General features: G+C 43.7%; 5 protein-coding genes across 5 annotated transcripts; 2 read left to right on the top strand and 3 right to left on the bottom strand.

Moving 5' to 3' along the window:
* Nucleotides 1-572: 572 nt before the first annotated feature.
* Nucleotides 573-1,255, bottom strand: PAAG_11806 (hypothetical protein; the record flags this gene model as incomplete). Its single annotated transcript, XM_015847388.1, has 2 exons — nucleotides 573-812; nucleotides 1,187-1,255. 2 exons carry the CDS (start codon nucleotides 1,253-1,255, stop codon nucleotides 573-575), a joined length of 309 nt encoding a protein of 102 aa, XP_015702980.1.
* An 840-nt stretch (nucleotides 1,256-2,095) lies between these two features.
* PAAG_11805 (hypothetical protein) lies at nucleotides 2,096-2,482 on the bottom strand (the record flags this gene model as incomplete). The annotated part of the gene is made up of 1 exon (XM_015847387.1): nucleotides 2,096-2,482. The coding sequence occupies one exon, from the start codon at nucleotides 2,480-2,482 to the stop codon at nucleotides 2,096-2,098; it is 387 nt and encodes a 128-aa protein (XP_015702979.1).
* A 1,730-nt stretch (nucleotides 2,483-4,212) lies between these two features.
* On the top strand, nucleotides 4,213-4,659 carry PAAG_04105 (hypothetical protein; the record flags this gene model as incomplete). The annotated part of the gene is made up of 1 exon (XM_002793787.2): nucleotides 4,213-4,659. The coding sequence occupies one exon, from the start codon at nucleotides 4,213-4,215 to the stop codon at nucleotides 4,657-4,659; it is 447 nt and encodes a 148-aa protein (XP_002793833.2).
* Nucleotides 4,660-6,447: 1,788 nt separating this feature from the next.
* Nucleotides 6,448-8,273, bottom strand: PAAG_04103 (methylcrotonoyl-CoA carboxylase beta chain; the record flags this gene model as incomplete). The annotated part of the gene is made up of 2 exons (XM_002793785.2): nucleotides 6,448-6,739; nucleotides 6,817-8,273. 2 exons carry the CDS (start codon nucleotides 8,271-8,273, stop codon nucleotides 6,448-6,450), a joined length of 1,749 nt encoding a protein of 582 aa, XP_002793831.1.
* Nucleotides 8,274-8,687: 414 nt separating this feature from the next.
* Nucleotides 8,688-10,466, top strand: PAAG_04102 (isovaleryl-CoA dehydrogenase; the record flags this gene model as incomplete). The annotated part of the gene is made up of 6 exons (XM_015845171.1): nucleotides 8,688-8,868; nucleotides 8,950-9,037; nucleotides 9,114-9,212; nucleotides 9,287-9,518; nucleotides 9,612-9,889; nucleotides 10,043-10,466. 6 exons carry the CDS (start codon nucleotides 8,688-8,690, stop codon nucleotides 10,464-10,466), a joined length of 1,302 nt encoding a protein of 433 aa, XP_015699397.1.
* Nucleotides 10,467-13,303: the final 2,837 nt, after the last annotated feature.

Raw genomic sequence — 13,303 nt, 5'->3', positions numbered from 1 at the left:
ACCAGAGGATAATGCTGAGAGATAGCATGACGCCAGAGCCGGCGCAAAGAGACCGATGGCAGAGCACCTCTTGACATCCGAGCATATGGCTAAGTGTGACATGTAAGTGTGGGAGAGACCGAGGCAGTGAAAAATCTCTTGAGCTGTGGAAAAGTAGAAACAGCGTTAGACTGACTGCTTAATTGCATCATGACATCTATCCCCAGAGCAGATTGAAACCACTACTACCCCGATGCACGCCATATTTGATCCAGAATGTCCTGGGTGGATTCAAACAAGCAACAGGCTCTGAACTTCAATAATTTCTCTTACTATCCGTTGAGGATCTGCTGGAACGGGGCCCATGTAAGCATTGTTATACACCGTAAGGAACCGTATCCACATAGGGTTCGCAACGGAAGAGTATGTTGTTGACCACAGGGCAGTGTGGAAGGAATGAATCTACTGCGTTTCTAAAAAAGGCTTTTTTTTTTTTTTTTTTTTTTTTTTTTTGTTACTGGTCCTAACCAATCTTATGATTTCCTTTAAATAAGGCAGCAAAATTTCCTATGTTGAACTGTTAATCTACCTACTTAGCTTTCAAATGCCATATTATACGTTTTCCCAAAAGCGAGAATGAGACCCATAAACCTGTCTGTAGACTTGCTAACAGTCAATATATTTTGTGCATCACAGCCACAATTGATTGGTAGGCAGTTCACACCACTCCGATTGTCCATAAGATCCCAAGATCCGCGCTTTTCTGGACTTTCGCAGGCCCGTCTCAGACCACCCATAGTTCCCGACTTGCCGAAAAGTTCTGGTAACGTGGACTTTGGGAGACAATTATTACAGATCCTGGAACTCTATGCTGGATAGGCCAATATTTACGCACGCGTGACCACGTGAGAAATTACGTCTGCCTTGCAAATATTCTAGCGATCCACACCTCTGGTCCGGTGGAGAAATAGACTCTTCTTTCGATCATAATATTAGAGAGACTGACTGAAGACTCTTAGTCAAAGATAACTCCAGCGCTGTTCTGTGACTAGCGAACTGTCTTCTGTTTGCGCCCCAGAACGATTTATGGTTGGGTGGCGGGAGGGAAGAGGAATTGATAACTAAATAGGTGTTTAAAAAAAGGTGCTCTCAAGGTTTGCAATATTAGTTTAAACAGTTCTAACTTCTAATACTGAAGAATAACCACCTTAAGATCCGCCCGGAATCGATCAGTTCCAAGGTTTGAAGCAGATACTCTCAGATCAAGATCCTTCATGCCATTTCGGTCCACTAAAGCAGCTTGCACCGACACCTCTCCAGGTCTAGCTGTGCGAGGACCCACAGCTGCCAACCGGCTCCGATAGGATCATAGCCGGCAGCTAAAACAGCCAAAAAAGACTCGCTCAAACCTTGGTAGCTGTCTTTTGGAGTCTTGGTTCCAGGTGGTTGGCGGAGATGTGCAGGGCCATCCTCACCGTAGCTCGCTCGCTCTCCGCTAACCGCAACCCTATCCCGATCTAATTGTTGAACCGGTTCCTGGTGCACACGATGATTCAAGAGATACAGGCAGATTCCCCAACTTAACTAAACCTCCCTGACCCGTCTTTTCTTTGGTGTGTTTTTCTATTTTTTATTTTTTATTTTTTATTTTTTGTTTTTATACACACCACCTCTCTCCGCGTGTTGCCAGCTTTTGATTTAACGTAATTTACATATATATATATATATATATCTATAGTTATATATTTCTTTGCCATTTCCTCCTCCTCCAAATTCCTTTCATCTCTTGTCTCTCGATCTGCATCTCTCTCGACATATTTTCCTATCCCTCCTGTTGTCTCACCGGTGGCCAGGTGACCAATTGCTGCTGGCTTTTGCTCCGTGGTTGATATTAACATCTCACCATATCCCCGCACGGAACACACCGCTCTCTCGCATCAGCCGTCCCATCTGTCCATATTTACCTTACCGTGGTGCTTATTCTCCGTTCCTGGTCCTCGTCCTCCCTCATCCCCATCAACATATCTCTCTACCGATTTGCCCTCCGCTTGCCACCGTTACCAATACCGAAGCTCGTTTCTGTTAACCATCCGCAATCAGCATCATTACCACCAACCTAGCTCAACACTCCACTTTTCACGTCAACCCCAGTCCCTCTCCACCAGTTCCCATTCGCAGGCCAGAAAAACAACGTGATCAAAACCTCCTGCATCCCGTCCCACTCCGCCAATCGAGTTTCCCCAATTGCTGCCAGTGCTGCTGACAATCCTGACAATAATTCTAAGGGCCTCTCCTGCCCTATCCTGGGACCCCCTCGTCTCCTCGCCCCTCCTGATCTGCGACTCCAGAACACCCTGGATCCTTGTCCTGGTCGTGGCGTTGTCCTTCCTGCGCTACCCGTAACGCGCATGCATTTTGCTGATTCCGTGACCCTCGTCCTAAACGTGCTGTCTGTCGCGGGAGGCCGCAGCTGAGGGTCCAGTTTTGTTCCTGAAGGTGGCATTGCAGTCGGAAAGCATAAATAAACCTTCTCTCTGTGTGTGTATGTGTGTATGTGCGTGTGTGTGTGGGTTTGGGTGTGTGTGCCTGTTCTGGTTTATCTGGTTATCCGGTTAGACTTCTCAGCGGAGGCTTACGAAGCTGGTGGGAGACTGCGTCTTTTTCCTCTCCTTCGTTCTACATCACTCCGATATCTGGAAGAGAATTCCACGTGGACAGGACAAATTCATCATCAAAACTGAGGCAAACAGTCACTCCAAGAAGGAATATTTTTTCCCGTCCCGATTCAATTGCCAACAATTCTGGCACTTGCTACAGCGAGACAAGGATTCAAAGAAGAAAATCCCCGTAAAGAAGCAAATCTGACCGGGTTGTCTCTGGAATCTTGTTCTCTCACACTTCTTTTGCCCTGCGCACCAAAACTACTCTGCTACCTTACTTGCTTGCTCCGCCACAAAACACGAATTTATCACAGGGTCAAGCCGCCAGCCGCCAGCCAGACAGGTTCCCCCAGGCCTTTCTTATTGCTATCAATTTTCCTTTCTTTTTTTTTTTTTTTTTTTCTCCGAGATATTATTCCCCTCCCCTCTCCCCAACGCTGGCATCACATACCTCCAACGCGATCCCAACTGGTCCTTGCGTGTCCTGGTAGTTCCGGAGCTGGCTCGTGCTCTTGTCCCTTGGTCTTATTATTATACTTTCCGGCTACAAAACAATTTATAGAATAATATCGTCTGCAAGATGACAATGACTTCAAGCTTGAGATTACAACCACGGTATGGAAGCTCCCTTTATATTATCCGCCCGTCCCGCAATCCATCCTGTAAACTCTGGAAATGTGGCTGACGTTTGGCGCTATATATCTCAAGAAGAGAGTATCATATCGTGGTGCTTGGAGCTGGTATGAGGAAAACAAAATAGCATAACCTTTCCCCCCATGCAAGGAATATCAATTGCTGATGCTGAGGACTGTTAATCACGTACAGGTGGTGTTGGAAAGAGCTGTCTAACAGGTATCTGCATCATCCCCTCTTCTCAATTTGCCCGTGATAACTCTATCCCGTTAAATCTATTGCATCAATAGTCGCGTCTCTAACGCTTTTGAATTCCCCATAGCTCAATTTGTCCAAAATGTTTGGATCGAAAGCTACGACCCTACAATTGAAGACTCATACCGAAAGATTGTTGATGTGGATGTGAGCGCAACACTGCAATATTTCCGGCTTCTTCTGCGCATAGCCAGTTTTGTTAAAGCTCCTATTCACATTCTTATTCTTATTCTTTCTTCTTGCATTTAGGGACGACAATGTATACTGGAGATGTACGTACCGGCATTTTAAACCACTCAGCCCCAAAGTCGAGATTCCCAATGAGGATTACCTCGAGAGGAGAGGAAAAGAGTCGAATATTGAATATAATCGCTTTTCATGCTCCAGAGGCGTATGGACGAACGGCTAATTTGACAGCTGTGCAGATTAGATACTGCGGGAACTGAACAATTCAGTGAGTGCCTTATCTACATTTTTAAAATGCGGATTTTGATCTAATTTCCCGTTTCTAGCTGCTATGAGGTAGATATTCCCTGCGCCCTTATACCAACTCCACGGGGTTCTTCGCGAGCTCCATTCACCCCAGATAAACAATTGAGAATCAATACATCCCCAACTCCTTCTCATCAAACAACCCAAATCTAACATTTCTCACCACCCCTTCTGCAACCATAGAGAACTCTACATGAAACAAGGTCAAGGCTTCCTCCTCGTCTTCTCCATAACCTCCATGTCCTCTCTAAACGAACTCGCCGAACTCCGCGAACAAATAATCCGAATAAAAGACGACGAAAACGTCCCCATCGTCATTGTCGGAAATAAATCAGACCTCGAAGAAGACCGTGCCGTCTCGCGATCGCGTGCCTTCGCCCTTTCGCAGCAATGGGGGAACTCTCCATATTATGAAACCTCTGCCCGACGGCGTGCTAACGTTAACGAGGTTTTTGTTGATTTGTGTCGGCAAATTATCAGGAAGGATATACAGGCGAGTCAGGAGAGGAGTATGGAGCTGGCGATGAATGGGAGGAATGGCGGCGGCGTTGGTGGTGCGGACAGACACCGCCGACACCATGGCCGATTACGGAACCATCGGAGGAGAACGAAGGTAAAAGGGGACTGTGTGATTTTGTAGTTTCCCTTTTTTTTCGTTCTCTTTTACTCTTTTTTGGTTTCTCCTTTCCGATTCCACATTCTATTTTTCTTTTTGTGTTTGTTTCCTTTCTTTCCCCCTATATATGTGATACATAGTTTTCTACCCATTCTGTCTTGCTTTTCTATTTATTTAACGACTTATTTGGCTCCTTACTTTTTTTGTGCTACATGCTGGATTTTCATACAGGCTTATCAAAAAAGATAAAAGCAACGGCAGGGGTTTTCTTCTCTTTCTTCTATTTGCTTCTGGTTTGTGACTTTTCCACTTTGTTTTCCTATACCTTTTTTTTTTTTTTTTTTTTTTTTGTTTTTGTTTTTGTTTTTGTTTTTGTTTTTGTTTTTGTTTTTTGTTTTTTCTCATTTGGTGCTTTTTATCTTTCCGACTTACTCCAGGATCGATTGATGCGATCTGACGTCACATGAATGATTATATTTTCGATTTACTTTATACTTGACTTCTTTCATGCTTCATATTTATTTTTCTTTTCTACTTTCTCTTTTCAACACATCATGGTGTGAGACGAGTGTAGAGTTTCCCTGTTGAAAATTAACGGAAAGGAGGGTTATCTCGTTCCAGAAAATAAATTCCAAGCGCAAGACTAGAACTCAATGCCTGCCTGGCCGAAAACACGACAGTCTCTACCCATGCGGAAACGGTAGCGTCGGTGTGTGAGTTCCGTACCCATGGTTGCATGTACGGAGGATGTCTTCTCTTTTGTTGACGTTGCGTCTGGTCCCCAAAACTCCAGCTGGCCCATTATTGGCCTGAATGTCCAAGACACGTTTGTTCTTTGTGCCATTTTCATAACAAGAAGGGGAAAGGATGCCGAATGGGGGGGTTGAAGACAAATTTTTTTCTAATTCTTTTTGATCACGTTTACACAGTGTATGTCTTCATTACAGGCGGTATTTTCTTTCCCTCAAACTCTGCAAGGGAAATGGATGACGATTTTGCTAGCGCGTGAAAGGAATGCTTGGGAAAGATTCTATTTAGACTTGGAGCGGTGTGCTTTATGATTGAATTTGAATGTCTTCGTTGCACATCAGTTATTTTTATTTTTATTTTTGGCTTTGTTACATGATACGTTTGATATTTCTCGCAGGGATACCACTCCACCGGAACAAGAACGGGACAGGGATAATCGAGGCGGTCTCTTCAGAATTAGTTTTTAGATATATTACTTTGAAACTCATTTTCATTCGATGGAAAATACAGGTTGCATCTCATATTGGCAGCAGGGAACGGAAGAGTTTACTGTGCCCAACTTTGGTAGTGTGCAACTCAAACACCAGGGTATAAACGAAATTTTGATGGGATGATTGTACCTTGGTGATTGCACATAAGTGTGAGAATCCATGTGACGTTGTAGGGAGAGAGTTTAGGTACATCAGTGGAAGCCTCATTAGAAGGAACCTATGATTTTGATCAATATTGAGACGAATATCTTTTTGTTCACGAATATTACAAGTCACGAAACTCTCCACAGCAACAAGTTGATCTCTGAACGTGGCAGTGAACTGGTAGTTAATGAGAATAAACTGCGATTAGATAACAAGGAAACAGCTGGTATATATAACCCCAACACAGCCCCTATATATACTTCATCCTAGTTATAGGGTATGCGGAAGGAATGTCGTAAAGATATCTATATAATTACGCACAAGAGTGTTTAAAAACAAAGGAATATGAAATAAATGAAGGAAGCAGGGAAATATCATCCCTATCCATCCGTAAGTTGTACTTATAATCTTGTCTAAACGAAAACAATTACATCCTAAATACACCAAACTTCGTCTTCACCTCTTCAACCCGGCCACCCAATGCTGCCGCGAGACTCATACCGAGCACTTTTCTCGTATGCGCTGGGGGGATCACACCATCATCCCACAGCCGTGCAGAAGAGAAAATAGACTCGGACTCCGCGTCAATACGAGCTTTCAGGGCCGGATCAGCCGTGCGACCAACCGCCTCCATGACGGAAGAGAGCTGTTCAGAGCCCATGACTCCGATCTTCGAGTTGGGCCACATGAAGAGGAAGCGTGGTGAGTAGGCGCGGCCACTGGTTAGACTGTTAGTCTGCAAATTGATCAATGAAATGAGAGCCTGGGGTAAGATTAGATCAAAACTAAGACATACCACATTCCATAGTTACCTGCTCCAGCGCTAGCACCAAACACAACAGTGAACTTAGGAACGTCTGCACACGCCACGGCGGTCACGAGCTTAGCACCGTTCTTCGCAATGCCACCTTTCTCCGCATCAGCGCCAACCATAAATCCCGAAATATTCTGCAAGAAGATTAACGGGATATTGCGCTGGGCACAGAGCTCGATGAAATGGGCACCCTTGAGTGAGGATTCGGAGAAGAGAATGCCATTGTTGGCGACAATGCCAACCTGCGTGCCGTAGATGCGCGCGAAGCCCGTGACGAGCGTGCTGCCGTAGTCACGCTTGAATTCGGCAAACTCACTGCCGTCCACAATGCGGGCGATGACTTCGTGGGCGGGGATTTGGCGGCGTAGGTTCGTGCCGACGATTCCGGAGAGTTCGGAGGGGTCGTAGAGGGGTTCTTTGATTTTCGAGGGTGTTGAGGTGGCTGGGAGCGAGAGGGCGGTTTTGGGCCAGTTAAGGTTTGATATCGATCTGCGGGCGAGGACGAGGGCATGCGCGTCGTCGACGGCGAGGTAATCTGTGACACCGGAAATGGAGCTGTGTAGACGTCCGCCACCAAGGTCTTCCGCAGATACAACCTCTCCTGTTGCGGCTTTAACTAGCGGTGGGCCCGCAAGGAAGATGGTTCCTTGGTTTTCGACGATGATGGATTCATCACTCATGGCGGGGACGTATGCTCCACCAGCAGTGCATGGTCCCATGACTACGGAGATCTGGGGGATGCCCATGGAACTCATTCTGGCCTGGTTAAAGAAGATTCGTCCGAAATGGTCTCTATCTGGGAACACGTCGGCTTGATGGGGAAGGTTGGCCCCTCCGGAGTCAACCAAGTAGATACATGGTAGCTTGTTCTCCTGGGCAATTGCCTGTGCCCGCAGGTGTTTCTTAACCGTGATAGGATAATAGGTGCCTCCCTTGACAGTACTATCATTTGCCACAATCATACATGCAACTCCTTCGACAGTCCCAATGCCAGTGATGATACCACCCGACGGCACATCTTCCCCAGGGTAAACCTGGTGCCCTGCAAGCGGGGATAGCTCGAGGAACGAGGTTCCTGGGTCAATCAATGCTGTAACCCGATCCCGAGGAAGCATCTTGCCGCGAGCAATATGTTTTTCCCTTGCCTTCGAGGGGCCGCCTTTAGCAATTGTGGAATGCAGATCTGCCATCTTGGCCAGTAGCTCGTCCATCCGGGCGGCATTGTCCTTGAAATCTGCGGAGGAAGTGTCCACGGCTGTGGGGAGAACGGATATCGCTGACGCTTGATGTGTATGTGTGTAACTGGAAATTGATCTTGTCACCTGGCGGGGGAGGAATACTGCGCGGGTGCCAGCTACTCGCAGTTGACGGGTGGATGCCAATGCGGTGCGAAGGCTGCGGAGGAGCATTGCGGAGGGAGCGCGGATTGAAGCAGCCATAAAGCGGGTCTTCAATCAATGGCACGGATGAAGTTAGAATTAGATAAACTGTGTCTCTATCATGGCCAGTGCAAAGAGAATTAAGCCCCTACACAATTGTAACCCCTCTGCTGGGTATGTTGGGATATGTTAACAGCCCGTTTGTATTGTGAAGTTCATCGTTTCCATGATGGTGATACGTTCGTTTATCAACGCGCCAGGGATTTGCAGGGTCCCGTGACCCGCAGCAACTTCAGCCGACGGCAAGCGAAAGCTGGGGTTCGGGAGATGGCCCGATGAAACGCCAAGATATGCTTTCCATCCATCCAGTTAGATATTCTCCGCTCTTGTTCTCCTTTACTGCCCACAACATATTTCTATTTCTATTTACCCTTATTGCAGCCAGGCTTCTTCCTTTCGATCGCCGGACCGACCATGGCTTCTCCCTGTCTCCCTCGTCTCCTTGGCCGCGCTTCCAGGACTCTCAACAGATCGCGAAGGCAGATTGTTCCGCCGACACCATGGCGGGCAGCGTCAACAAAACATCCACAAGGCTTCGTGCCACCAACAAATGCCGATCTGTTAGAATTGAGAGAGCGTGTGCAAGAATTCGCAAGTAGGATTACCATGTGACATGTTTGAGGAATTTAGCCCATTGAGGGAGAGAGACAGGGTCTAATGCTAGCATGCTACACAGGACGAGAGATTCCGGAAGAGGTTGCTGCCCGGACAGATCTTCAGAATAATTTCCCCGCTGAAATGTGGGGGAAGCTAGGAAAAGCAGGGTATGTTACTATGAGGACACATAACTGTTGTGACGAGGGTCTTGGCCAAATTTTTACTTTATTTCTCGTCGCATAGATTCCTCGGTGTTACTGCGGATGAACAGTATGGCGGCCTCTCAATGGGCTACCAAGCCCACTGTGTGGTTTTGGAGGAAATCAGCAGAGCATCAGGTGCGTACATATCCGCCACTTGTTGGGATACATGGTAGAATATCCGTTGATCATGTGCTATTTTCGTGTAATAGGCAGCATTGGCCTATCATACGCCGCCCACTCCCAGCTTTGTGTTAACCAGCTTTCCCTGAACGGAAATCCGGAGCAGAAAGCAAAGTTTCTGCCGAGTCTTATATCCGGAGAGAAGGTTGGAGCGCTGGCAATGTCAGAACATTCTGCGGGTTCAGACGTTGTCAGCATGAAGACAACTGCCAAGGCAGTGGATGGAGGTTATCTGCTCAACGGTACGAAGATGTGGATTACCAACGTGAGTCTCACCGTTCAATGCACTTGACCAGCATCCATGCATGGTGGCCAGAAGAAATGTTGGAACATTAACGTTTTCCTCTCCATAATTCAGGGGCCTGATGCCGATTACATCGTTGTGTACGCCAAGACAAAACCTGACGCGGGCTCAAAGGGCATAACGGCATTTGTTGTAGAGAAAACATTTAAAGGTTTCTCCTGTGCTCGGAAACTCGACAAGCTTGGCATGAGAGGTTCCAATACTGGCGAATTGATATTCGACGACGTATTCGTTCCACAGGAGAATGTGCTAGGAGAAGTCAACCGCGGCGTGAAGGTGCTGATGGAAGGGCTTGACTTGGAACGTCTTGTCCTTAGCGCAGGGCCCCTCGGGTAAGAGACCCCCACATCAACATGGCGTTAAAGCAAGCGGGAAGAGAGGAGAAGGGAAGGCAGGGAAGCGGGAAGCGGGAAGCGGATCTAAAATCCGGACCAATAGTGATAATCATATGCTAAGCACTGAAACCCCCATTCTCTTCTCCCTAGATTAATGCAAGCAGCCCTTGACCTCGTGCTGCCGTACACCCACACCCGCAAACAATTCGACGCCCCAATTGCCCACAACCAACTCATCCAAGGAAAACTCGCAGACATGTACACCAAACTCTCCGCCTCCCGCGCCTATACCTACACCACAGCCCGCCAGATCGATGAAGCTGCTGCCTCGGATAGTGCAAGTAGCAACAATGCCATCCGCAAGCAGGACTGCGCGGGTGCGATCTTGTATGCGGCCGAGCGCGCGACGGAATGCGCACTTGATGCCATTCAGCTGATGGGTGGGAATGGATATGTTAATGAAATTCCTGCGGGGAGATTGCTACGGGACGCGAAATTGTATGAGATTGGTGCGGGAACGAGTGAGATTCGAAGGATGTTGATTGGGAGAGAATTTAATAAGGAATACTCGTAGTTTCCTTGGATCTTGTTTAAGGCATAGGTTTTTTTTTTTTTTTTTTTTTTTTTTTTTTTGTGGGTGTGGGGCGGAATTAGGATTTTTGACTTTTTCTTCGGCAGAAAGAAAGAGGACTCAAGTTTTCAATGTATTTGGTTTCAGATATAACTCACTAGCGATATAATTGTGTATAATTATTATTCATATTATTCTTGACTCTATGCAGTTAGAGACTATGATAGCCTGACTGGGTCCTAACACTCTAGATACGTGATATATGTCATTCTTAACGGGGGCTTTGCAACCTCGCCCGTTTGAATGTAAGTCTCACTGGAGTCTGAAGCCCGTATGATCACTCATCTCCTCCTGACAACTGATCTGATACTAACGTAGTAGTTACTTCAACACTCAGCAGCAGCAGATTCTCTCTGAAAATCATCAAATATTCAATGTATTCAACAACCAACACCCTTAAATATTGAAAATATTAATAAATTAAGACTATCTAATCGTTGAATATATAGTTATTTATTAGACCAACTGTGTATAGTATGTTCAATTGTCTCACAGTCACTGCAGTATGATGAAGCTCATTGATGAAACATAGCTTTAATCTGAACTTCAATCTGCATATTAAGCTGCTAAACACACTCATGATCTTTCTGTATAAATAGAATAGTATTCTGATCTAGATTAGCATGATTTCATGTCTTTTTCTTTATCTTTTACTCATTCTCTGCTCATAAAATCTTGATTTCTTAATAAAAATAATATTTATATTTATAATCATTTATGCTGTCTTCTCAAGATATTAAGGATAAGATATTTAATTATTAAATAATTATCTTTTTTTATTAAGACTTCTCTACAGGTGATAAATCTTATACTAATAAATAATTTAAAATGTTTAAAATACTAAAAATATTGGGTTTTTATTATTAATTAATAATAATATTATTCGCATTTCAACAGAATCCAGTAGCTCTTAAGAAACCCGCCTGCTTGCAACAGGGGGATTAAAACATCCGCTGCAATGCTGAATGCCAACCACCGTATGCGAAGACCCAAGCAGCGACCTCCTCAGGTGTCAAGGGTAGAACGCAACTGGAGGACGAGCTAAAGCGACAGGAGCAGCTAAAGCGGATCTGTATATAGTTTATATTGCCATACTCCAAAGCGCGAATCAAGTTTGTTCAAAAAACGATCACCAATCCAGGAGAGCCCGCAGCACGCAGTCAAGCAGTAATCAGACAAGGGATCTAGAGCCTCCAAAGATGTAGCAATACTAACCGTGCCACGCGCACTCACCATTATTGAGTGCGCCCCACCCTAAAGAAAGTATCACTGTAATGAAAATGTCACGGCTTCAATCTAGGCGCAGGTGAAACAGGTGTTCGATTGCCAGCTAGATAAGCTATCTCAACGAAATATTAAGATGGTTTCTAGAAGACGGGTTCGGGGAAGGCTCTGTTTATATACCCCTTTTCCTAAGCGCAGTTGCCCCCTTTCCTAGTGTGGTTGCTAGGCGGTCCCTGTGTTTATGGGGTAATTGTGGGGTTGGTTGCGATGCTGTTGCTAGACAGTTGTGATTACTGATTATCTCAGCCCAGTGGTCTTCCACGGTTGAGAAGTCTGGACAGAGTCTGTTCTACACCATCACATTCGGCTGCTCATTCATTTCACATTCTAATCCCCAGTTTAGTATTCTCGTCGCAGCTGCCTAGTTAAATAGATGAATTGAAGCTGTTTATCTTATTATTATTCTGACTCTAGTTGAGTCATGATAGTTGCTTTCTATTCTAGAGAATATTTATCATTAAACTCTCAAATCTGCCATCATTAGAGCTGATTTTATCAACTGTAAGATTTATTCAGTCAAAGAAGAAGTAATCCTTCAACATCTGAGGCATCATAGCATGGATGATAGCTCAGAGCTGCTTGTTTATGATGATGATGATGATGATGATGAATACTTTAGTTTTATCTCATTCTCTAAGATCTAACTCTTTATTATATCTTTTTAGTTGACATTCTCAGATACAGTTATAAAACTACATCATTAAATTAAAACAGCAGATAAGATTATACAAGAGATGAAAAACACTCTAACATTTGATCTGACTCAGTGATTGAATAAGATTCTCAATAAGAGTTTGATATAGATAGAATTGAATATATACTAAAAGAATGAATTATCTACTCATTATTTGATGAATAGATACTAAATTATCAATTATAATATCAAGTATCATATGAAAGAGAAATTAATAAAAGAGAGAAATAAAGCTCTATAGTCAGTTAAAATTAAAGTCTTCAAATTTAATGTCAATCAATCACAATATAATGTTATTATTGAATTTTAATTTATCAGAAATTCTATATACTCTAATAAGTATATAAATAATCTTTATATTATAGATAGATATGATGTTGACTATTAATTAATTTTTGAAGATTGATGATTCTAGAAGATTTTTGTTATAGTAATATTTTTTTAACAATGAAGTGTACTCATTAATGATGAATGTGTGTATCACAATTAATAACTAATATTATACTAATAAATATCAAAGATAATATATTTAAAATATATTAATTTAACTATTTTAAACTTTGATGATCTGAGATCTTAATCAATAACTATAAAAAATTAATTAAAGCTGAAAAAATTGATAAAAAAAAAACTTAATATCTTTAAACATATATAAAAATATTAAAAATAATTACTTTTCTAATATTAAAATGACTAAGATTAAATATTAAAATAAATATCTTCAAAGTATAAAAAATTAAAATATTTTTAAAGTTTTTAACTATATTAAATCTAGAGAAGTAGTGAAGTTTTCTATTTTAAA

This window comes from Paracoccidioides lutzii (assembly GCF_000150705.2).
Source record: "Paracoccidioides lutzii Pb01 unplaced genomic scaffold supercont2.10, whole genome shotgun sequence".
Taxonomy (NCBI): Eukaryota; Fungi; Ascomycota; class Eurotiomycetes; order Onygenales; family Ajellomycetaceae; genus Paracoccidioides; species Paracoccidioides lutzii.
The sequence above is the reverse complement of the archived record's forward strand: the minus strand, read 5'-3'. Positions and strand labels throughout refer to the sequence as shown.